We start from the raw sequence: 25,079 nt of genomic DNA on the forward strand, positions 1-25,079 counted from the left end.
CAAGTTTTTACAATGTAAGCCAGGAAAGGCGATAAGAGCACGCCCGCCCGCAAGGCCAGGCAGACCAGTCTCAACTGGTTCTAAGATAAAAATTGAGCTGTGTCGTTTTTCGCTCCCCCCTCAGCCAAAAGACCCAGAAGCATTAATGTACTGTCAGCAGGTAAAGAAAAAAAACTGTTCAGAGTATGACACTTGCATCAAAAGTCTGGATCTAAGCCAAGTTCATCTGTTAATGGACAGCCATCAACAGCTCCCCCTCACCCACCCCATTCCTCTCTACTCTCCTACCCCATCCCCCTACCTCAACCCCCCACACCCACCCTGCCAGTCTACTATACTCTTCTACCTCTCAGCTCCTAAAAGCTAGACATAGATTATGTCTGCCTTTCCCTTTCTATTCGGGATAAACAAAGTGCTTCAAGTTCAGGGCACACCCTGGGACCTATGACAAAGCAATCTATCATTCTGTCTGCTAAACCAGTCTGGCTGCACCAAGGCTAAAGAGACTAATGGTTCAAATGTACAATTTCCCTTTGTGCTACTGCCCCTGTGCTGCTAACCCCTTTTCTTTACTGTCTTCAGACGAGCAGATGTGCTTGACCGCTCTGCATAAGCCCCTCCCGGCCAAGTTAGGTTTAATAAAAAGCTGAAGGAGGAGGAAAAACACAAAGCTATATTAAATGAAAAGAAATTGAACAGTTCCTCTTTCCTTCTTTGAAATGTAAAATAAAAGCCCATCGCTAATGAAGAAAAGTAAATTGTATGTAACAAATTTGGAAAGCTGCTACTAGCAATCCGAAGAAGAACATGATAGAGGAAAATCTAAATTGTTGAATTTAGGATGAGTTCACCTACTTCTTGTTTTAATTTATGAAAAACAGCGCAAGTTTGGAAAGCATTTCACCCACTGATGCTTACCTTGCCAGACTAAACTTTTGGCATTCTATCTCTTCTGTGTCCTTAAAACCCTTCACTCCTTTTCTAGTATCACACGCCCCTAATTCTGCTTGTCTCTGTCTACATTAGAGAGTTTAAACTATTTCATTCTCCTCTTGATCACTTATATCTGTGCACGTTTAGGACCGCATCAGGTTCAGATTGATCTTTAATAAATCTACTCTGGGGTGGTTATTTTAGATAAACCATATTCTGTGCTCATGTGCACAGATTGGTTCATTAACAGCTCATGCAGTGAGCTGAATCTATTCACGTCTGCACAGGGAAACCAATTCATATTGATCTGAACTAGGGAAATTACCATAGGGAGCATATAGCCGAACAGGTCGGACTCAAGCTGTCAATAAGCTGATTTATTAAAGACCGATTCAAACCGATGTCGTTATACAAGCAGTCCTTGAGCAGCGACACCCATCGACTCTCCCAGCCTTATGCTGTTTGTACTACCAGCATGTAAAGTGGACTCATCAAGACTAAAAATTAACCAGCAGATATCAAATCCAATCCTTAAGGAGTAGCCTGCAACTCACAACTACTATATTGTTTATAAACATACAAGTTCATTTGCTGGATCTTATTCAGTTCAAATTTCTTGTAAGAGAAGTCACATTACAGCAATACACAGGAATGAACAACACTCAGTTTACTCAGCACAAGCCCAGTTTCCCTTAAAATAAGAAATAGCAACCACAAGAGTAGAAATAACAATTAAAAACAGTTTAATAACAACCAGAACAATATATTAGCTTTAACAAAAGCAGATAACCAATTCTGACAAGAGATAGTATTTCCAAATTAATGCATTATGCTGCACGGAAAGCTGGTCAGAAAGAACTTATGTTCAATGCTTGCACTCTGAACAATTACTGTTCAACCCAGACAAGAGCCACAGATTTGACACTGGTATTAATTTGAACAGAATTTCCACTATTTGGAATGAAGCCTTTTGACATCCGGAATCCTTAGTACAGAACTACATTATCCTTTACAGAACCTACAGTCCCTTAACTACAACTCCTTTACTTCCTTTGATGCAAAGCTTATTTATAAACATACATTCTTTAAATCTCAAACTGCAGTAACAGAACAACCCCAAAAGATAATTTTTTTGAACTACATCTGATGAAATCTTACAACTTTTCAGAGCTGGATTGTCTCCAACAAACTCAGGCAATATGATACACTTAGCTCCTTTTTTACTGCTATGCAGTGCAGCAATATTCAATAGCTTAAACAATTATATATGAATCCCCTACACATTAAAACATGTCACTACATTATTCGTGATCACTGAGGGGATGGGGAGCTTGTGATTTTCCTCCCTTCAAACTGCTTTTTCTTCAAGTTGTAAGAATGATGAAATTTAATTTTGTGGCATTTTAACTATTTTGAAGCACAAAGAGGGAAAAATGTCAAAGCCACACTATTCTATTTGCTTTGCAGACACACAAAGGTGGAACAAGTAATATGACATGGAGCACCATGTTAATATTTTAACATCACTGGACCTTTCATATCATCCACATATCCCCTCCAGTTTTCATTCTTTTTGTTAAAAAAAGGAAAATGTAAATCATCTAATATATTTCATCATATCTTACTAAAGCAATTACATCAAGAAAATGATAGCACGTTTGGAATCAATTATGCATGCACTTGGATTGGGACCATAGGCTATGAAGTCAGATAGGGCTGCACACACAGAAAAAAAACCTGGAACTCACAGATGGACTCCATCAGTTCATCTTACTGTCTAAAAAGTTCATGCACTTAATAATTTATTTGTGTTCTGGATACTGTTTCTCCACTGAATATTAACAACTTTGAAGCGTGCTTTCAGTATAGCTGAAGTGGAAGAAAGCGGGCGGCTTGCAGCTTTTTGACTACAGCATCTTTGGGAAAAGAGCCACAGAGGCAGCTTCTGTGCTAATGCAGAAAACATGATCAAAAGTGATTAACAACAGCTTCATATGCAAATTACATTAATAAAGGAGTGCAAAGTCATCATGTAAATTAAATATGTCGAATCTCTTGGTGAACTTTCAATCTTAAGGAAAGAGGGAAAAAAAACAGCACTGCTATAGTACATCAATTTTCCTAAATAGTCAAATCTTGGCGATACAAACAATTTTCACCTTTTTTTCTGCAGCATCCTGACAAGCTAGCCTGATGCGTGCCGAATGCACATGTTAATAGGCCAATCAAAAATGCAAAACAATTGGCAATTACAGCGAGGACCTAATGGTCATTAGAATTTACAACTAGGTAATGAACTAAAGTCTGCCCACACCATGCATATTCATAAAGCAATTTAGCCTTTGAAGATTAAAGAAGTGCTTAAAATTCAAATGAGCTTTGCTAAATTATCAGCAAGATTCATCCAGAAAGCACAGGTTATTCTAAGCCATTTCTTTTAGTTTTTTTCATGTAAAAATATTAGGACTGGTAGTCTGAGCTTTCTGCAAACAAGGATCATCAAACCAAAGCACAGGAACAATAAAAAAAACCCAAAACAATTACACTGACTTCCACAGATTCTAACTTTCATTCAGAATCCTGACAAAATGTCTACAATGTGTCCGACACATACAGTATGTGTGGCAATTAGCTTATTGGAAAGCTGCAGTAACAACCACATCAGATTGCAGTACAGATAGGAGAACAATCAGACTCCAACCATTGGGCATTAGATCAGGGTAGCTCTCCAACAAAATGAACGAATCACAAATACATTATTCTAAATTTTCCATTTGCATTAGGTGTGTGAAGCATGATGTCAATCTTCACCTCACTCTTCAGTGCCTGGCACTTCTCAATACACATCCTTTAATTTTCTAAGAATAGTAAGAAAGATCACATGCTGTGCTAAAGAGGAGGCATGCAATAAGGTGAAGAGGTACTACAATTTCAAAGGAAATAAAACTGCAAACTTTTCACAATTGTTCAACACGCAATTTGTGAACATACAAATATCTACACCCGATGACTGTGTTGCCCACTGGTGCTTTTTTCTCTCACAGGGAATCCATGTTGGAACTCCACAATCACCACACCCATAAACACAGTTAAAAATCACACAACACCAGGTTATAGTCCAACAGGTTTAATTGGAAGCACACTAGCTTTCGGAGCGACGTCCATAAACACGGGGCTATGGAAATGATAAGGAATGATAATCACTACTCTGGCAAAATAACAACAATCGTTTGAGCATTTCAAAACAAAACCAAGGAGTTACAACAACAGGACATTTGTGAGCATGCATTGTTCCAAACTATCTACCATTCTTATACATTAATAGTAAAAACAAGGCAATTTCATAAGGATAAGGCCTTCTCATAGAATAACCTTTCATTGAAGAGAGTTGATTTCTTTATCTTTCCCACTGCTAATTCTAAACAATTAAGTTCTCAGGTTACCCAATAATTATGGCTTTCCATGCTGGACCACATAATGATCAAATATACACAAAAAGAATCAGCTATTTCAATTAGCTTTTAGCATCAGGATTTAAGTAATTTTGAGAGCTGTTTTATAATACAGAATGAGAAAATCAGCTTCTCTCGTATTGTCTCCCCTCCTCCACATACAGAGTAAGCCTGCAGGAGCTGTTTACTTGGATGATCAAATAATATTCTCCTCATTATTGAAACGATTCATCGACTTATTTGGATACTACATTAAACTGTCATAAAAATGGCACAACTTCCCAGTTAAATGTGCGTTAAGAGTCTTACAGAATGTGTTAACGTCACGCTGAATGAGCCCCAGCTAATTGGCATCATGTTTTCCAGCCAGTACACATGACAGTTGCTTAGCTTAAGAAAATATATATACAAGATATATAGAATAATGATCAGAATGATTATTTTCAAATGTACTTTCAATTCAGGTATCTTCTGCCGAAAAAGATCTTACTGCTCAAATACACATGGACAGCATGATAAACACTGCTACCAACTTGCAATTTGGAAGGACAAAAAACTGTCAATATGCTAAAAATGATAATTTATTTACTGTTAGTCAATATTCATCATGTGATTATGAAACATTTCAAAAGAATTTTTTTTCCTTTTTTTTTAAAAAAAAGAGGGCTGTGCCCATTTCCCAAAAGATACCGTACACGGAGCTGCCAGTTCCAGCACAGAACAATATTACAGTGCACTCATGAATAACATTAATATTACAGCATCACATCTCACAGGACATTTACATGATCCCATCTGAGCTCACACCTGAGGGCCACACTCATGCTTGATAATTGAGCTCTGATTGTAAAGGCAAATGAAGAACACTAAAACCCTGCTGGGATCTGGGTTGACCTCATCCACCCTGCACCTTGCTCTTTCCAGTGCCAAGGTGTCTCTGAGACACTGAATAAGAAACATGTCAAAACACCCGTGCCAAATCAATAACAGGAGAGAAAAAAAATGATGAAATGAAAGGAAGCCATTGGGCCTGGTCAGCACTGCTGAACCAGTGTTCAATATGAAACCAATAAAGAGCATAAAGCAGAATACTTAAGATGCCCAGTGCTTTGAGCTTTTGGGAAGGAGATGGCGTGGTGCCAGGAAATGGCCGACTAGGCACTAAATGCCTTTATTTCACAAAGCCCTGCCAGTTGGAATTCAAAAATTCAGAATGTAAATCATTCTCTGCTACATAATGCAATTTTGATAACTTTTTAAAACTGAATAATACATAAAATAAACTGACATTTTTATATTGCATCATTTAGCTAATTACAACAAAGGAATGGAGTGCGTACGCCCCTGGCTAGGATGGTATTCTAAAACAGAGGCTGATTACCCTGGTTAACAAATAATGTACCACATTAGAAAATCAGCTTACTTCTAATATTTAGAAAGCTGAAAATACACTAAAACTCTCATCTAACTTGATTTATCAAAGTAAACCACAATCTATCGTCAAGTAGGTTCAATAAATGAAGCACAATGTTTATTTGTTATGTCATTGCAGAATATTGATGTGTACACATTTAAAAGCACAACACTATCAAAATGGGCAGTAAATAAAATGTGTAATGGTCAATCTGTTTAATGTCATGAAAAGCTCATGTTTGTACTGCAATGTACACCTTTCTTTTACAGTTTCACAACAGGACAAACTTGAAACTGACATCTAGGCCAGAATCCTAACAATCTTTCTACATTTTACAAATGAAAACCTTGCAAGTGTGGATTTTGAAATTATAATAAATTAATCAAGAGAAACAATTCGGACTTTTCAATAAATGTAGCTGAAGGAATATCAGGAAAAGGAACTCTAGCATATACATGTTAACACATTGTCACATTTTTAAATATAGCTTATTAAAAGGGCACTTTTTAAATGGAATTTTCTAGTATTTACATTTCGAGAACATAAATGATTTATACCAATTGAATGAAAATCTCCCACCATTTAACTCCTGAAAATGCATATCTCAGGGCAACACTGTTTGTCTTCTGCTTTTCATACAGATAAAGTATCTTATGTGTATCAAAACACCCCATTACTAAGTTTGAATGCCTGTTGTACGAGCACATCTGTGCCTGTTCAGTACATGTAAATCTACTATGCACTCTCTAGACTTTCGGAGTCCATGCTAAGCAATCTAAATCACATTTGTTTTAGGGTGGTTGTGTAGTATGTCTTTTGAGCTGCTCTCCTCGATATGTAAATAGGAGGTTGTATCACTCAAGCAATATTCCATATTTGGCGATTTAACATGGCTTTTTTAGTCTCTAAAGGCTAGAAGCTCCTTCCGCCAGGCTCCTGATTCATTAATCATGCCTTTTATATGTATTCATTTTCCTTCATGTCTTAGACAACACATAAATGGTCACTGTGTTATTTGTCCCCTAAATGGATCTTCTAACCTGCTTCTCAGTGTTACAGCAGCTTCGCATTTATTGGAATGATAATGCAACCCACTAAACTTTCATGGTAAAAAGGTAGAAACATAACTTATCTAAACAATTAAAGAAAAATGTCAACTGAAAGAGTTGAAAGTATGAATAAATTTTCAATCTAAATATAACATTTTTTTCATTTAGGTATATGAACCCTTCCTGCATAATTCGATGTAATTAACTAAATATTGAAATTTTATCTTGAAACTTTATTTGGTAATATTGCATCTTTGATAAGCCATTTAAACTATCATAATAAAACTGGGCTGTATGCAGCTTAGTTAACCAAGAAACTAATGCGCATACAGACTTACGTTTTTTAAAAGCCAGGGGTTTTCCAAGAAATCAAGATGCACATTTTGTATAAATTGATAATAAAATAAAATAATTTCATTGAAAGAATGGAATAGTTCATTTTTTTTTATTTTCAATCCCATCACAAGCAGAATTCAGGGAATTGAACATTATAACTAAAATTATCAACATATGTACTCCGTACAAACTAACAAACAAAAAAAGTTTTATTCTCCTCACTGGCATTTTTGCCACCGATATTCTATCATAAAAGGAGCTAAGCAAAATTAATAGAAACAAAATGTTATTACACAAAAGAAACAAAAATCTTTAATGACTCAAATAAAGTTTGGAATTTGACATCAGGAGAATGAGCAAGAAAGATGGAGAAGGGGAGGAGAGAGAGATGCACAAACAGTATTACAGACAGAAATAAAAAAGAAAAGGAGGAATAGAAGGGTGACAGTCATGCAGTGACAAAAAGACACAGAGAGAACCCACAAGCAATAGTCCAAGAGGGTGAAATGTAGCAAGGGAACCAATCCGGAAAGAAAAAAAGATACATCTGTCAGAACCACATCACAAAACAGAGAGAATACGAGAGGCATTTATCATTCCACTGAGGAGACTCTGTGCATCGAGTGGCCTTTCCTGTCAAACCAACCTTTGAAATTTCCAACATGCCCTTAAACTTTCGAATAAGCATGTCTGTGCGCTTCAGCAACTGCCCTCTTAACTCTGGCCTGGCTAGTATAAATGGCAACTTAAAGTCAAGGTCACTCATGTCACTTTGCCATGGGGCTGTGTTTAATTACACTGTAAACTCTGACAGCTGATAGAGACTCTGGAATAGCAGCCGCACTCTGATTAAAGCAAAAACATGGAAGAGAAAAAAAGGTACAACAAAACATGTTCTTTTTTCCTCATCTTATTTCTGTTTGTATAAGGGTGACTATTTTATTTTGATATTTGGTTTGTGTTTCTTTACCTGCTGCTGTGCTTTCCTGTTTAGGGCAAATTCCTTTGGAAGATGTAGATAGGCAATCATCGTCATCTGGTGTGACTTGTATGCCAACTTCGACAGGTGTGGATGCCTTTTTCAGCTCACTGGGAGAAGGTGACGGTGGCTTATCCATAGCTTTGTCCAAGCAGAGGCCGCCATTGCATTGCTTCCTTTTGTGCTCAATAAAGATTAGAATGTCCCCCAGTGGGAAATTCATCTGACACTGGCCGCAGGTAAGGAGATCGTGGTCACCCTCAGGAGCTCCCAAGGTGCCATGCTCCTCTTCTTCATCTGTGAGAATGGCTTCCAGGGAATCAGCTACAGCACAGAAACACAAAAAAACAGGCAAAAGAAAACGTACATCAGGTGATTCTACTCATCAAATATCTTCAACCTTTCTTTTCCCAACTTTCCCCATAGACCTGAAGCACTAAGAGAGCTGAGAAGTTGTATTTATGGAAGGGTCTGTATTCACCCATTGAACCGTACAGATCTTCAAAGAAATTTATCAAGGCATAGCAATTAATGTGCAAAAGCACAGTTTAAGAACAGCGTTATTTGATTTAAAATTCATGCTCTTTACTCACGAAGAGAAAACCAACGGGGTGAAAATGAAAGTGTTCCTAGAAGGCCAAATAAATGTTGCACCACACTCCCTTATCAATGACCTGATTGCTTTGGGAAATGTAAAGTGCAGTGGAATTACAGCAAGGACAGTATTCAGCCTTTTTTCTCCCCCTCAATTATTTTTGATGTTTTTCTTAAAATATTGTCGAAATAATGGGGTTTGTTTGGCACTGACAAACTGGCTTGATTATTTTCAGTTTTAGTTCCAAACAGCTGGCGGCTTTACATTCCATTGCCTTACACATCAAGGAAGGGCTTTGTGATGGAAGCTATTGCATTTCTCGTTGCTTTTGTTAAATGCTCTTATTGAGTACCCAAATACCTATTTTATCTGCACTAAACTGGACTGAACAAAAAAAGTATTAATTCATTAATATTTTGCCATAAACATTAATATGATTAGAAAAGCTGCCATGCCTTTACACCATACATAACCTTTTCCACAGAAAGCAAACAAATAACTTTTAATTACCTGAATTACCAGAGAATGATAAATAGATTTTAATTCAACAATAACAGGCTATCAAAGTTTTCAATTTCAGTAACTGAAATTTCGATCAGTTTCAGTCAAATTTGTTCCTTGTATTGAGAATGCTAACCACCTTACAGTATCCCTTCCATGATTGCTAATTAGACCATGTGTGAATACAACAAAGATTCACCCCCACCCCCCCAACCCCCTCCCCTCCTCTCCCAAACCAATCCTCTTACACCTGGCAACCAATTTTGACACAGTAATCTAGTATTCAAAGGAAAACTAAAAAGGGTTACAAATTATTCAGACACAAACTTTACAATTTAAGACATTAAGTACATGCCATCAAAATATTATCAAGGAAAATGTGTAAATTTACATTTGCTTGCAATGGAACATACTTAAAGAATTCAGACAACTGAATGGATTTTCACTGGCACTTTTAAAAAAGTATTAGATGTAGCTGTGAATGAATGATCTTGGCAACTTAATTTTTAAATTTAGTGAATAAAGGGACATGTGAGAAAGGTGAGGAAAAGGGGATGAGTTTATTTTCTTTTTAAAAACTTGTGGTATTTTGAGATTCCAAGATTAATTAGCCATTGTCTTCTGCTGTATTTTCCAATGATTTGAATTTACATTAAATAGATACATCCCCAAAGCAGCACACAGATAACAAGGCTCAAATACAGCAAATGTTTTAATTTTAAAATCACAAATCAGTAAAGTAAGCCATATAATCCAAGTGATTAGTTAAGTATATACTTTTGTAATGAATGTGAAATACCGACATATGGAACTTTAAGAAGACATGGACATATTTAAAAACAGAATTACATTGAATGTGTGGGCTATCCTTTCAATAAGTTAACAGTTTTATTGCCGCAAAGTATAATGCTTCAACAGTTATGAATACTGCTTTAAGCATTTGAAGACGTAATTTTATTGCTACTTCTACTGAGCTGATATGGTACAGTACCACTCCGATCTGATACTTTAACCTAAGTTTCAGAAACGGTTAAGAAATCGTTTGTTGTTGTTTACAATCTAAAATTGGAAACTATGCCGTTTCAGCTCGTGAACAAATGTATTCTTTATGATAACAAAGTTTAGAACCGCTTTCGGTTATTTGAAATCGATATTATTCAAAAGGAATGAGGGAGAAATTCCCAGATACAGTAGAGGCAAGCGGCTGTATCGTGGCTCCGTTCAGTTCTAAGTCCGCGAAGGAAAAGTGTGTACGATAATACAGTAAAATCTCGAATTTCAGCTGTCAAATTCTATCCAAAGGCGACGTATTTCCCTATCTGAATACTATTGCCGTAACTACCTATGGACGAGCTTGCAGCAAATTGTTGGAAGCCTTATTTGAATTCCATACAACTGTCACTTCGCAAAACTATCAGGAAATGTCGGTTCGAGAAGAGTTTAGCAAATGGCAATAAAGTTACGAACGATACAAAGCGCGGAGTGAGATATTGGAAAGTGTTGGGGATCGGGAGCAGTGAATTTGGACAAACCAACACACTCGATCACCGAAGCTCCCACTCACCCACATTGCTTCGGCTGGTTATATTTCGAAGTATTTCCCAATATTAAAAAAAATGCTATCACCACAGACACGTGGGTCCAAGCAAACAACGAGCTGCTGTTATTGTACAAACTTTGCTTTTGTATCAGTAGTTGAATTGATTTAAGAAAATTAATTCCTTTTTCTATACACGTTTTTAACCGGGAAGGGGAAAGCTGATACTATTGTTTTTAAAGTGATTGTTTTTATTTAGAATATTGCCTGAACTCAACAAACTTCAACAATACATCTCGATGCGTCGAGCCCTCGTGCAGGTGAAACTTAGCATCAAAAAGAGTCCTTTTTACCTGGAAGAATATCGGAAGCAAAAGGGCCAGTGAAGCAGAGAATATTTGGGGCGGGGGTCAATCTTCGTTTAGTTTTTTTTGGTCGGCGTGGGGGACAAGGGGGAAGACCTGAGAGGAGTCGCTGGGAAATGGTGTTCAAGTCTGTGCAGGTTGCAGCTTGTTTTTTGATGCTACTCTGCCTCCTAGCGACACAAGCCCGCAGCATCGACCCCACTCCCCTCAGCTCCTCACGCATACATTAAACAACCTTGACACATCTTCCCTATAAAACACCGAGCTAACGCTCTACAATTACATGATTCAACTGGGACTTTGCAAAATAGGTACATTCAGAAAACCAAAAGTCCGCGCTATCTATTGACAGGTGAAATCGCCTTATTTTCCACCCGCTGCTTGTCTTACGGCAAAAAAAATGCATTTTCCACAACCATTGAAAGAAAAAAAAATCGGTTTAAAACGCGAAAGAAACTCCCACAATTTTAACTATACTTTATTCGCCAGGTTTTTTTTCTCTCGCCAGTTTGCTCGCTCTGTTGGATTTCAATGTGAAGCCCCATGAAGTGGCCGGTCGCAATTTCAGAGATGACGGCAACACTGGAGAATCTGACAAGAAACCTGCGGCTTTCCCCCCAACACGAACAAAGTCTCATTTTCACACACAAACCAAAGCAGAAAACTCCCTCTCCCCGGGCAATATGCTTAATGTGGGGGGGGGCGGGGGAGGGGAATAAATGCAATGAACTTCCTTTTGAACGTGTGTGGATACCCAGTCCGGGGGATCCAGACTCCCCTCTTGCCCCCCCCCCCCCCCCCCCCGAGGATCTCAGTGCCCGGGTCCAGGATCTCGGGAACTGGACTCTTTCCCCCAGTTCCGTCCCTGAGCTCGCTCTCTCTCTCCCTCTGGGCTATCGCTCCCGCCCGCTCCCCTGCAGATCTCCCGCTCTCCCCCTTCTCCTCTTGTGCTCCCGGATCTGTCTCTCCATCTGTTTCTCTCCCCCCGCCCCTCCCACCAAGGCTCCAGGATCTCTGTCTATCCCGATCTCTTGGATCTTTCCCCCACCCGCCCTTCCCCGGGCTCCTGGATCTCTCCATCCGGCTCCGGGATCTCTTATTCCCTCCTCAAGCAGCACACCACCCCCGGCCTCCCACCACCACCATACCGGACTCCAGGATCTCTCAAGCACACCCCCCCCCCCCCCCCAAGCTCCGGGGTCTCCCTCCCCGGATTCCCTCTTGCCCTGTCCACTCCCGCCCTCCCTCTCCCCGGGCTCCCTCTCCCCAGGATCTCCCCGGGCTCCGAGACTCTCTGCCCGCTCTGGCGGATTGCACGTGTGCGCGCCCGGAATGACTGACTGACTGACACCCGCAGCTCCTCCAGACCCGAGAGTGCCCCATCCCTGCCCGCTCACACACAGGGTTTAGAGCGGATCCCCCCCCAAGTATTAATGAGACTCAGTAGTTCTGAGGGAGGACTCGCTGTGAAATGTTGAGAGCGGCGGCGCTGGGATTTTTTTTGCCATGAGTTTTTCCGCACACGCGGAGCCGCTTGTTGTAAACATTCGAGCACGAGATTTTTCCCAATCACAATCTACTTCCAGATTTTTTTTTTGAAAATCTTCCAAAAAAATAGTAAGAGGAGGGAAAGCGGGAGAAGTTAAGCGGTGAATAAAAGTTGCGAGCGAGGATAAAGTGAGGCGATTTCCCGGATTCCGAGAGAGAGAGAGAGGGGGGAAGGAGAGGGGGGGGGGGTAGAAGTTTAATTTTAGGGGGTGGGGAGAGAGAGAGAGAGAGATGGGGCTCGGGGACTGATGCCCTTTGAGAGGCGGCATGATCAAAGCTGCAAATCCAGCGCTGAGTGTCCGGGGCTGAGGATGAAGTGTCCAGGGGGCGGGAGGGAATCGGCACTTTTTTTTTGGACTCTTGTTGAGTTTCTTGTCACGGTTTAGTTGCCCCTCTGCTCCTGAGGAGTTTATTCCGATTTCTTATTTTTTTTTGAGATTCCCCCCTCTCCCCTCTCCTTCCCCTCCCCGTGCGTCTGAGGTGACGGCGGGGCGATGGGGAAACGGCAAGGTGGACACACACACACACACACACACAGAGAGTTGGGCGATCTGATCCCAGCAGCTGCTGCTGCTGCTGTCCCGCTCTGTCCCTCTCAGTCCGGCCACTTGCTGTCAGGAGTCCGGCCAAAGCGCTGACCGATCGAGTCCCAGCGCCGCTGCTGCTGCTGCTGGCACCTCACCGGAGAGGGAGAAGGGGCGCTGGGGAAGATCTTGCTGCTTCTTCCCTGCACTTTCACCCGGGGCTTTTTAAAATATATGTGTTTTCTTTTTAAACCAAAAAAAAAGTGGCACAAAAAAATTTCCAAAGCTACTCACGTGAAAATTCCCGTTTACTCAAGTGCTGAGGGTTGCCTTGCTTGCGGCGAGACATGCTCGGTCACATCGGGAGCGGGAAGAAGGAGACTCCAGAGAAAATATCTTCATCAATGGCTTGACATAAAATAAATTAGAAATAATACAAAGATGGCGGATGGAGATGGATTGTGGGATAGCCGTCATGGCTTTAAAACGACCAAGTTCAAGTGCGTACGTGACGTGCCCGCGAACTTGAACGTCAGGAGGTGGCTGGGCAGGGCGAGAGGAGAGAGCAAGCCAATGATACATACCCAGGGACACGGGGCTGGACAAACCCCACTGCTCACAGAGACTCTCACTCACTCACACACACACACTCACACTCACTCACAGCCCCAGCCATCCAATAGGCGCAGCTTCCAGCAGCCTCCAATCAATCCATCATCTGCTTACCAACCTCCCCCCACCCCATCTCACCACCACCACCCCCTCCCCTTCACACACCACCACCTCCCCTCTCTTTCTCAAAGCTACTCCAACTCTCCCGCCCCCCCCCCCCACCCCAACACACACATACCACTCCCAACTCTCTCTCTCTCTCTCTTTCTGTGCCAGCCCAAACTGCTTGTAACTCATGGGCACAGGGTTTACTGGCCAGATCCAGGCAAATGAACTGACATTTGTTCTGTACAAGTCGTGCAGGACATCAGGAAGGGCAGCGCACATGCACTCCACGTTTGTTTGTGTGTGTCCGTTATGATTGTCAACCACGTCCAAAAACGAAAGGTTGACATTATTCATAGAGTTAATTATTTGTGGTCGTGGTGGTACGGGGAATAAACGAGGTTTGCGAAGTATATTTTACGGTGTAAATAGCCCAATAAGTATTAGAATTTGCAGCCTACTAAAATTTCGATGGTGTACACGTGAGTCCAGACTGTTAGATAGAAAGTAGATATTTACATTTGTATATTATTTTAAATTAAAATCATAAATCAAGTCAACCGCCTTCTTTCACTTTCTATCACAAAAGCAACTGCTCCTGAAGGTTGCTGACTCTTTCTGTGCGTATGTGCTTAAAAATATATATATAACGTTATATTACGTTTATTTTGTAAAATAAAAAGGTGTCCTCGACTATCTATTTCCTTGGCGTTACCTGTTAGACACATCTTTGATGCGTTCGGTTACTTATTGGTGGATAATTCACAAGACTGTGAAACTGCTTGAAGTAACGTGAATATATAATATGAAGTGAAAATGTTAATCCTATTATTTTTCTACCCTTTGTGTCGCTCTTCTATACAGTATGTTAAAGCGAGAACGGCTTGATAATTGATCTTCACACAGTTCATTCTCGTTTTTCAATGGATTTGAAGGTATTTTAGTTGCAGGTATTGGAGTTGAATGCAAATTATGTTTAAAATAGCAATGCTGCTTCTCATTTCAAGACACATACACGGTCCTGTTCATTTATACGAGGTGAGAAAAATGAGTTTTCGAGTAACCTTTGAAGATTTTGCACCTGCATCGACCGTTTTATTTTAAAATATAATAAAATTTCAAAGCACATGATTTTTTAAAGAAAAATGATTTTATGTTAATTCTGTTGCTCTTGGTGATACTTGGATGGTTTGATTAAATGTGATGGCTGAAAGTCTAGTCAATCAATATAAAATAAAGTATTTTTTCTAAATCTGCCCTTCCATGTTGATTTAAAAACAAAATCTGCACAATAAACTAGAAAAAAATGTGTAGCATAATGCTTTGCAATTAGACAATCGTAAATAAGGAAGAATTTCTATTCACTAGTGCATGACTGAAGACTTCAGCGAGATAACTATCGGAACAGATAGTTTAAAGTACCTTGTTTTTAAAACTTGTGCTATACTATAAATCTGTACTGATGCAACAGGAATTGTAGAATATGAAAGATTTCACAGGCGTTTTAAGTCATTGTTTCCATGAAGTATGAGTGTTATGCTCCCCAGACGTAACCTTGTGTATATGATGGTGTTTTTTTATGGAGAATAAATGCTTTTAGCTGGAGGGCCCTAGCCGTGAATATGGCCAGCAAAATAGTTCAGGCAGCAGAAGTGAAATTGAACTCATTGTGATCAATGGTACGATATGTTAACACAAACTGCGCCATTTTTTTCTTTTCACCAGCTGTAGCAAGTGGTTGAAGGGTTAACTATTTTTACTCTAACACTCAACGATCAGATAAGATCTGCGGTTGCAGCTGTACCGTCCCTCTCACACGAGGAAGTTAGGTTACTTAAAGTCATGGAAGTAAAACAAAATGGTTTTATAACTCTTAACCCGAGGTGGATGGTACTTCTGTTAAAACGGTGAAAGTACATTTCCCATCTGCAAGGATCCCAAATGACTGTAGGTTGTTTTGTTTTCGAACGTGCGGTTTTCTACAGGAAAAGGGTTCTGTTAATTTATAGGGAGCCAGGGCAAAGCGCTGCCGAGCTGCCAGAGCCAAGTTCCTTCCAGCAGACCTCCCCCACTTCTAATGCAAAATTATTTCTGATCTAATCTGCATCTGGGAGCTGGCTGCTAACCTGGTCCCCCTTTATCTACCATCTTGTCCAGTAGTTAGTGAACTGAGATCGCTGATCCAATTATTGCCAAGTCTCAGGCAAATGAAAATGTACAGACACCACCACTCCCACCCCCCCCCTCCACGCCGTCTCACCACACCGCGCGCCTCTTCTTCACTCTTTCCTGATTAAAACTACCGGCGCGGATATATATGAGTAACTTTTGTGTGTAATGTCCGCCCTGTGAAACTCGGACCCAGCACAGAGATCCCGATCGAGTGGCTCGAAGAGACGGGAGAGGGGGTTGGGGGGAGGTGGTGGGGGGAGTTTCGACGCATTCGGTTGCGAATTTCACGATCACTTTGTGGACACATCCGTAATGAAGGAATTAATTCCATCTTTTGATTAGCTTAGTGACAGTAACTTTATGTCATATACCCAATGCCTCGAGTTGGGTGTTCGAAGTCAGACTGATGTGCTTATTAAAATGTTTCAGCACCTATCTGTGCGTGTTTTCTCATGGAAGAATTTGGCTACTCGTTTTTAATGCATCCGAATAATTATTTTAGCATTCAGAGCAGCGTCGAACCGTTTCACTTGTGACTCCTTTTATTCTCAGAAACCCCTATGGGTGCCTCCGAGCAAAGCGAGTCAACGATCTATCACGCAGCCGATTCAATAGCAGGCTGAGCTAACCTTGACCTTTACCTAGACCTCGCTCCATCTGGTGCCAGGGTGTTTTTCATAATGTTGATGCCTTGCAGTCAAAATTGATCAACGCGGAATCGACCGCCTGACCTCCTCAAGGGGCGTTGCGAGGTAACCTGGCTGCTTGAAAATCGAGAGAGCCATGTGCAAAACATGGGCAGGAAAATTGAGTGTCCGCTTGGTCGCATTTCAATATGTAAATGATCAGACATTAGCAGTCTCGACCCATTCGCAAAATAAATCAAATCCTTCTGCTGCTTTGTCATTCCACACCCCCCTCCCAACCCCCACACACCCCCGTCTCTTACATCATTCAGCAAATGTACTCTTTTTTTATATTAAACCTTTGTTTTGTGACCGGGTCTTGCAGCAGTACCCCTAGCGTCACCGTCAACCTTTACTCGGTGATTGCTGATTGTAATCAAATGTTTCGCATAATCTACATAGCTTCTGCGGTCAGTGGTCAACAGCTTGCATAATTCGGAAGTTTAATTCAGTTGTCAGGAAGATAAAGTCAGAGTTTTTGGTTTGCAATCTAACATCTAACGCTTGAATAACTAATTGATCACTCTGTGACGTTTAACTTCGAAGCGCGTTTTGATACAAGAGAGGGGACAATACATTTGAATAAACTGTAGCATTTGGAGGTAGTGGACAGTTGTGGCATGTGACCTCCAGTATATTAAAGTGGCTGCACTGTTTAATGTGTGTCCGCTGACAAGATGGATCTATTTGCAAGACTAAACCACTTTCCTTCACATACTTTCTCATTACCACAGTTCCAGTGACCTTTATTGCACAGGTTCGTCGCAGTATCTATTGATAAAGGCGAACTTAGCGATGTTTTCAGTATTGTCTGCACAGTCTTGAAGACGTGCCAGCGCTTGCCAGTAAAAATGAGTGTCAATTACAAGCTTCCATATTCCATCCCACATATTAGGAGGCACTTGAGCAGAAAGCGTTCAGATGACGTTTGCACTATATTCAGAAGTGCAAATCGTGTAGGCTTTGTACCAAAACTAATCGCGAACAAAAGATCTGTGTCTTGGCATACAAAATTGAGTGAGAAAGTGTAGCGTTTGAAATGCCCCTGCTGTACAATCCAAACGTAATTGGTGGCATGCATGCTGTGTGTTATGTTATACATATGGATCTGGTGCTATAATATTCATTGCCTTTGTTCAAGATGAGACAGGCAACCGAGAGGTAGTAGCACAACAAAGATTGTTTTGTCTGTGGCTGGATCTATGTTGCGTTCCCCCTCCCCTCCCCCGCCTTGCCGTCCAGGTGTGAAAAAAAACTAGTAAAACTGGATTTTGGCTTCCACCAAATGACATGAAAAAGTGCCTTTTATGAGCTTAGGTATTCTTGTCCCCACTCCCAAAACCTAGAAATCATCTATTGCAAACTGCAGTTACCTTAAAGAAACCTTTCAACCAGTTGTACCATGCAGATGTATTCTAATTTATTTTGTTTCCCTTAACTTTAAAGGGTTAGAGCCATACGCCAATTCTGCCCTACATGTGCCATTTAGATATTTCTCGCTGCTATTTATTTTGTAGAGATGCAGAGACTTGTACATAACCTCTTTCTATTGCTCATCAGCTGATCTTGTACAGTCTCCAGCACGAATGTCTTTACAAACAACCTAAAGTCTTTCTACTTAATTGCTCCCTTTTTAAAAAAGTTAATGCTTATACTTTCCTCCTTGGAGTAATTTATTTTGCCTCAAATTGAAGTTGTGCAACTTTACTCATTTTTTTTGAAAAAAAAGTCAAATCTAACTGACCTTAATCCTCTTCATTTGGGAGAATTTGAAAACAATTTTACTTTTAATAAGTAGGAACATCCTATCTTTTCATTTGGTGTTTCCTCCGTGACAATTTATTTTACAGATGTTTTGTTGGCCCACAACTTTTTCTAGGTGTGTGTTGAATTCTTCTTTTAAGAAGAAATTCTCAACTATTTTGTTTTTAGGTAATTTTGAAATCCCCATACATCACGCGAGAATCCTCTCTTGCACATCATTTGAGTTTTTTAATCCAACGGTCACTACTATGGTAAACACTTGAACGTTGAGTTAGTCTTAATGCAGACCATTTCACCTTTTTGCGGCCAGACAGAAGCATACAAGGACCTATTGAATCTGTCTGGACTCAAGTACAGACAGATGGACGGCGCATAGAGCCAAGAGGTTACGTTTGCCAAGCCCTGCATCGACCCTTTCAGGGGGGCTGTACTCAGCTAGTCTGTTGTTGGAGTTGAATTATAGTCGTGCACTGCCACACACACAAAAAAAACATTGTTAATAACACTGACTGCATATTCTTGAACGGCCAGCTACCACTTTACACAGGAGGTTAACTTCGAATTGCCTTATTGTTTGAAAACATATTCCTCCTATTTGGAATGCTGGGTCAAAACGTGGAACAAAGTGTTTCCAGCCTTTTGTATCTACGCAGTAAGTGAATTATAGACCCTGCCATTCTACGACAAAATAAAATGACATTTGTTAGAGCATCTTTCCATTGTTATATCAAGATGTAATGCCTGAAACACTATCTAGCAAACAATATTTTGGGGGATAGGGTGAGAAGAGTAAGGGCGCTGTTTCATTTACAGTTAGAATCTAAATTAATTATATATACCCGCTAACCGCTACAGGAAGCATTGGAATCGTTCCAAATCACCAAAGCTCTCGAAGTCATTTAATTTAAACAAAAACTTGAATTCGTCAGGAGTGTTGGATGTTGCCCACCTGTCCGCACCTGGTAGTCAATCACCTTTCGCAAGCTGCGTCCTGATGGTATATAATGCGCTGTTGTTTTTCTAATATATATGTAACCAGATCATTGGTGATGCTCACACAAAGCTAAATTATAAAACAATAACTGCATAAAAGGCATTAACTGTGTTAATTGCTTTTTAAAGAAATTCCATGGCTTAAAAATCAAAGAAATACTAACTTAAAATCCCATCTACGGCAGGATATATCTTTTTAAACATAATCGTCAAATCTGGCAATTCAATCATCAGCACAGGTTTAAATCGGCGGCTGACAATGAATATTAATGTGAGGATTTCGCACTGGGTATTATCATACTGTGGAACGGGTGGGTCTATGATCCGCGTGTTGGCAAGCATTAGCAGTAATCAAAACGGATTACTTGACCAAAAAAAAGTCTTTGAATAAATCTTATATGTTTTGTCCATTTCCTTTAATTCGTTTTTAAAGTGCTTGTTGACAGGATTTGTTAGGAAGACGGAGGAAAACATTACACGTTCTCTCCCACCCTCCCTAACGATAAACCATGTTACATTTTAAACATTTTAAGTGGAAAATGCTTTGGTGTAATTAGTGAAAAATAAATTTCAGACATTTCTTCCACATTACTTAAATGTATTACATTGCAACAGATTATTAATATGTAGATTGCTATTATCTGCAAAAGCTAAAAGTGAGTAAATAGTAAGTTGTGTTATAAATAGCTGTAAGTAAAGAGTTAAATATATGTATATACATATACATATGAGTTATACATAACTACACAACTCTCTAGCATTGTGCAAAATGCAGAAACCAGTTTTGTGAATGTTGCTCAAGTTTAAAACAATGAATTTAAGATTAACATATAAAATATATTTAGAAATTAACAGACGTACATATTGTTTAGTGCTCAGGCATTTACATGTCTCATATTTAGCTGATATTTCAGAACCGGGCATGTGAAAAGTCAATTAAACTGGATATATTTTACTTTTGTTTTTTGTTTAAATCGTTTGTTTCACACCATACTTGGCTGATTATTGCTGCCCACTGTCCATCAATCTATCGTAATGCATGATCTTGTTTATAACTGGTGTAGTTAAGTTGTTGTTAATTTTACACTAAACGGTTGTTATGATGACAAATGAGGAGGCTGTGATCACACACATGGGACCACAAATTTATCTCACGCGTGAAAAGTGGGATTTTGGTTCGGCAGCTTGGCGGTTCTTCCACATGTCTCGGATGGGAATTGGCTGAAGATCCCGCAACTGAAACCCAAATCCTTCACCTTTGGAATGTCGAGAAACGGACAAATAAAAGTCAATCGAAGCAACTTCTCGAAAAGGGAATTATTTGAAGCGTGGTTGTGCAGCGCTGCGATTCCACTGGAAGCTCGTAAATTGATATTTGAATCGGCTACATTGTATTTTAAATGATTTACACGATTATGTATATTAGCAGAGATACAATGATAACATTTCTGTTACAACTAAGATTTATGTACAAATCCTTTCGCATATGTTCGATCAATACGATTTAAACTTAGTTCTATTCCCCAGTAGTATCTGAACGTATTTAATATTGAACGTACTTTAATATAAAAGTTTACTGATTATTAAAATAGTTTGTTTATTTTCTTTGTGAGTGCCTGTTTTTAAGAAGGATTATACCCAATATAGGATTAGTTTTGAAAGGGTTCCGTGCTCAATTGCTAATCAGGAATATTGCAGATCAAAGAGAGAAAGAGACAGCGAACGATAAAGATCAATTTCAATTTTGTGCAGATAGGTTGAATAAGTTATGTTTTAGATCAACTCAGATAAAGCATAAGCACGCTTTTCACCGGTGAGCAGATTGGCAGAGGAAAAGGGGAAGTTTGTATTTCTTTGTCAGAGGTGCTGCACTGTCCAGCAGTTTGTAATGAACGCGCGCCATCAACAGGGCAAAGGCAGCACTATACATCCATAATACAGTACTGTACACCCATAATCACACAACCAGGTCACACAGGCACATATCAACTACAATGAGTTAGACACCTGGTCAAACGCCATTCTACCGGAGGCCTGTTGCTAAGACAATCACATCACAACAAAATATTGAAGATCTCTACAATAATAGAGATCATGAAGGTTCACATGCATCAAATGTTCGAAGGAATTGGGCAAATTTTAACTCACGATTACAATTTCGATTAGCTCATGCCTAATCAAATTCTATCCGCTTAAGCTATAGGACCAAGTTGTTATTAATCATCAATTACCGATACAATAATAAACGGATTCGGAAACTATAATAAGAAACGCTTTAAGTTCGCCTGAAGAAACAAGTGATTTAAACTAAATTGGGTTTTACTGTAAATGTATGAAATTACAAACACTATTTCTCTTCAAGGTACAAAGGAATTTAGTCCGTTGATACTAGTTACGTATATATTATTACATATATATAATTCCAAAAGTTATTTTTTCCCCAACAAGATGCAAAAATCAGGTTGCAATGATTTACTACGTGGTAAAAGTAGTAAATGTGAAGACCTCCCCGTATTTAAGATGAACCCATCGCTTTTAGCATACCACACATTGACCAGGAACAAATCAAGATATATGAATCTCTAAAAGAATGACACCAGGAAAATATTGGACAGAAACACCTTAAACAAATTGCCAAAGAATCCAACCACAAAGTTCAAAATCTGTGTTCCTACAACATAGTTCTAATACAAATTCAGGAGGTAACCTGGCAGTGGATGCTTTCTGAATTAAAGTGAGTGTACAACTTCAGTGTTTATAAGGACTCGTGTGTAGGAGATGTACAGTAGCCAATATTAGTTGCATTTACAAGTGTCCTTAACCTCAGAGAAGGCTGAGCTAAAATGGAGACTATTATTTTTACAAGTGGAAATAAAGCAGAGGGCACACACTGTGGAATGAGAACTAGTACTGAATAAAATTGGGTTCCCAGGAATTGTAGCACAATGGTTGTTACTGAAGTACTATTCCAGAACAGAAAATGCTGGAAGTGCTCAGCAGTTTGGAAGCATTTGGTGGTTTGTGGTTGCAGTTATCAGTAATCCAGAGATCTGGACTAATGCTCCAGAGTTCTGAGTTTAAAATCCCATCGTAGCAGGTAGGGGATTTAATTCAGGAAATTAAATAAATCTGGATTACAATATTAGATGAGTCATGGTAACCATGGAACTATCAGATTGTTCATCTTGTTCATTGACATCATTGGACCTATTCTGACCAATATCTGGCCAGACAGACAGGAATGAAATGATCTAACAAACCACTGCCATCAAAAAGGTCAAAAACAAAGTAGACAGATGTCATTGTCCTAGATACTGGATATGGCAAAGGCATGAGCTGAAAATGTGTTGCTGGAAAAGCGCAGCAGCTCAGGCAGCATCCAAGGAGCAGGAGAATTGAAGTTTTGGGCATGAGCCCTTCTTCAGAAAGGGCTCCTGAAGAAGGCTCATGCCCGAAACGTCGATTCTCCTGCTCCTTGGATGCTGCCTGAGCTGCTGCGCTTTTCCAGAGACACATTTTCAGCTCTGATCTCCAGCATCTGCAGTCCTCACTTTCTCCATGGCAAAGGCATGGTCAGCCACATTGACCCTGCAAAATCTTTCTTATTGTTGTGGGAAATGTGCCAATATTGAGAGAGTTAGAAAACTGTCTGAAAGACTGATCAACTAATGAAGGGTTATGCCCGAAACATCAATTCTTCTGCTCCTCGGATGCTGCCTGACCTGCTGTGTTTTTTCAGCAACACACTCTTGACTCTAATCTCCAGTCTCTGCAGTCTCACTTTCTCCCTCCTGATCAACTGACAGCCCACTATAGACATACACATAGAATCATACATTTCAGCTAACATCCCAGACCCATTCCTCATCATCCTGGTTACATTACAGCAGGACAAACCCACGTGTGGAGACAATACAATAGTGTTATATCATTGGTAGGTAATGTTTCTGGATATCTTTAACATTGATTCCACATACCATGAAGTCTCATAGCATCAGACCAAACAATGGGCAAGGAAACCTCCTGATTATAAAACATCCTCATTGCCTCTGTGTATTCAAACCTCTCAGCTGAAGAAGCAGTGGTTGAACACCACTTGGAAACAAGAGTAACACGGATACAGATTGCACCCAACAAGAGTGGCTCAGAATGCTACTATTGGTTGACCTTGGGCAGACCCTGAAAGATTTATCTGCAGAACTAGACCTGCAGCAGTTTGTGAGAAAATGAAAAAGAGAGATAAAATTCTATGACCTCATTCTCTCTAATCTATCACTGAAGGTCCATCCACCTATAACAAATCTGGCAGGAGTTACCATTTCTGGTGGACATGAAGTCCCATCTTCACAAGACACCCTCTATCTTTATTGCATGGCACTGCTATTATGCTAAATAGAATAGACTCAGAACAACCTAACAGCTCAAAACTAGGCCCTCGTGAAGTGCTGTGGACCATCAGTAACACTGGAATTGCATTCCACCACAAACTTTTAACCTTAGAGTCCAGTACATACTTCACTCTGTCATTACCATCAAATGCTAGTTCAACCATAATTGAATGAAGAAGGTAAGAAAGCTTGTCAAGAATACATTCATGAATACATAAAAATGAGCCATCCTGGTGAAGCTACAACAAAAGGACATCAAGCATTTATACAGGAGGAACAGCATACACTAGGCAGTGCTGAGCAATCCCACAACCAATAAATTAGATTAGATTACTTACAGTGTGGAAACAGACCCTTCGGCCCAACAAGCCCACACCGACCCGCCGAAGCGACAACCCACCCATACCCCTACATATACCCCTTACCTAACACTACGGGCAATTTAGCATGGCCAACTCACCTGACCCGCACATCTTTGGACTGTGGGAGGAAACCGGAGCACCCGGAGGAAACCCACGCAGACACAGGGAGAATGTGCAAACTCCACACAGTCAGTCGCCTGAGGCGGGAATTGAACCCAGGTCTCTGGCGCTGTGCGGCAGCAGTGCTAACCACTGTGCCACCGTGCCGCCCTAAATCAAATAAAATCCTGCAGTCCTACTGTAGCCAATGGCAAATGGTGGATATTTAAATAACTAACTTGAGGAAGAGCCTCCAGAAATATCCTCAACCCCACTGATGTCAGAGTCTGGAGTGTAAAAAGGCCAGGTTGAAACATTTACAACCACCTTAAACCAGAAATGCTGAGAGGATAATCCATTTCAATCAGCTCCTAAGGTCCTCCACACCGGTGATAACAGGCTCCAAGCAATTTGGTTCACTCCACAGGATATTAAGAAGTAGTGAAGCACACTAAATTCAGTAGAGGTTACAGGTCTGACAACAAATCAGTTGAAATATTGATGATGTATGCTCCAGAACTAGCTATGACTGTAGCAGAGCTCTTTCAGTATGGTTACAACACAGGCATCCATTTAATATGGTAGAAGATTGTCCAGCTACATCCAATTCATAAAAAGCTAAAGAAATTAAACCTGGACAAAGTAATAAAAGATGGCATCCACAG

At 40.1% G+C, this 25,079-nt stretch overlaps 1 protein-coding gene across 2 annotated transcripts in view; it reads right to left on the bottom strand.

The window, feature by feature from the left end:
• Nucleotides 1-16,831, bottom strand: part of bcl11aa (BCL11 transcription factor A a) — a 149,351-nt gene extending 132,520 nt beyond the window's left edge. Inside the window, exons 1-3 of one of the 2 annotated variants that reach the window (XM_060831536.1) lie at nt 16,764-16,831; nt 13,528-13,641; nt 8,155-8,487 (exon numbers count right to left, since the gene is read on the bottom strand). In XM_060831536.1, the coding sequence (XP_060687519.1) occupies nt 8,155-8,487; nt 13,528-13,582 (388 nt within the window). In that variant the 5' untranslated portion in view covers nt 13,583-13,641; nt 16,764-16,831. Of the gene's footprint in view, nt 1-8,154; nt 8,488-13,527; nt 13,659-16,763 lie in introns of those variants that run through there. The other variant, XM_060831535.1, reaches the window with a different exon arrangement.
• Nucleotides 16,832-25,079: the final 8,248 nt, after the last annotated feature.

Source organism: Hemiscyllium ocellatum, chromosome 10 (genome assembly GCF_020745735.1).
Source record: "Hemiscyllium ocellatum isolate sHemOce1 chromosome 10, sHemOce1.pat.X.cur, whole genome shotgun sequence".
Classification (NCBI taxonomy): domain Eukaryota; kingdom Metazoa; phylum Chordata; class Chondrichthyes; order Orectolobiformes; family Hemiscylliidae; genus Hemiscyllium; species Hemiscyllium ocellatum.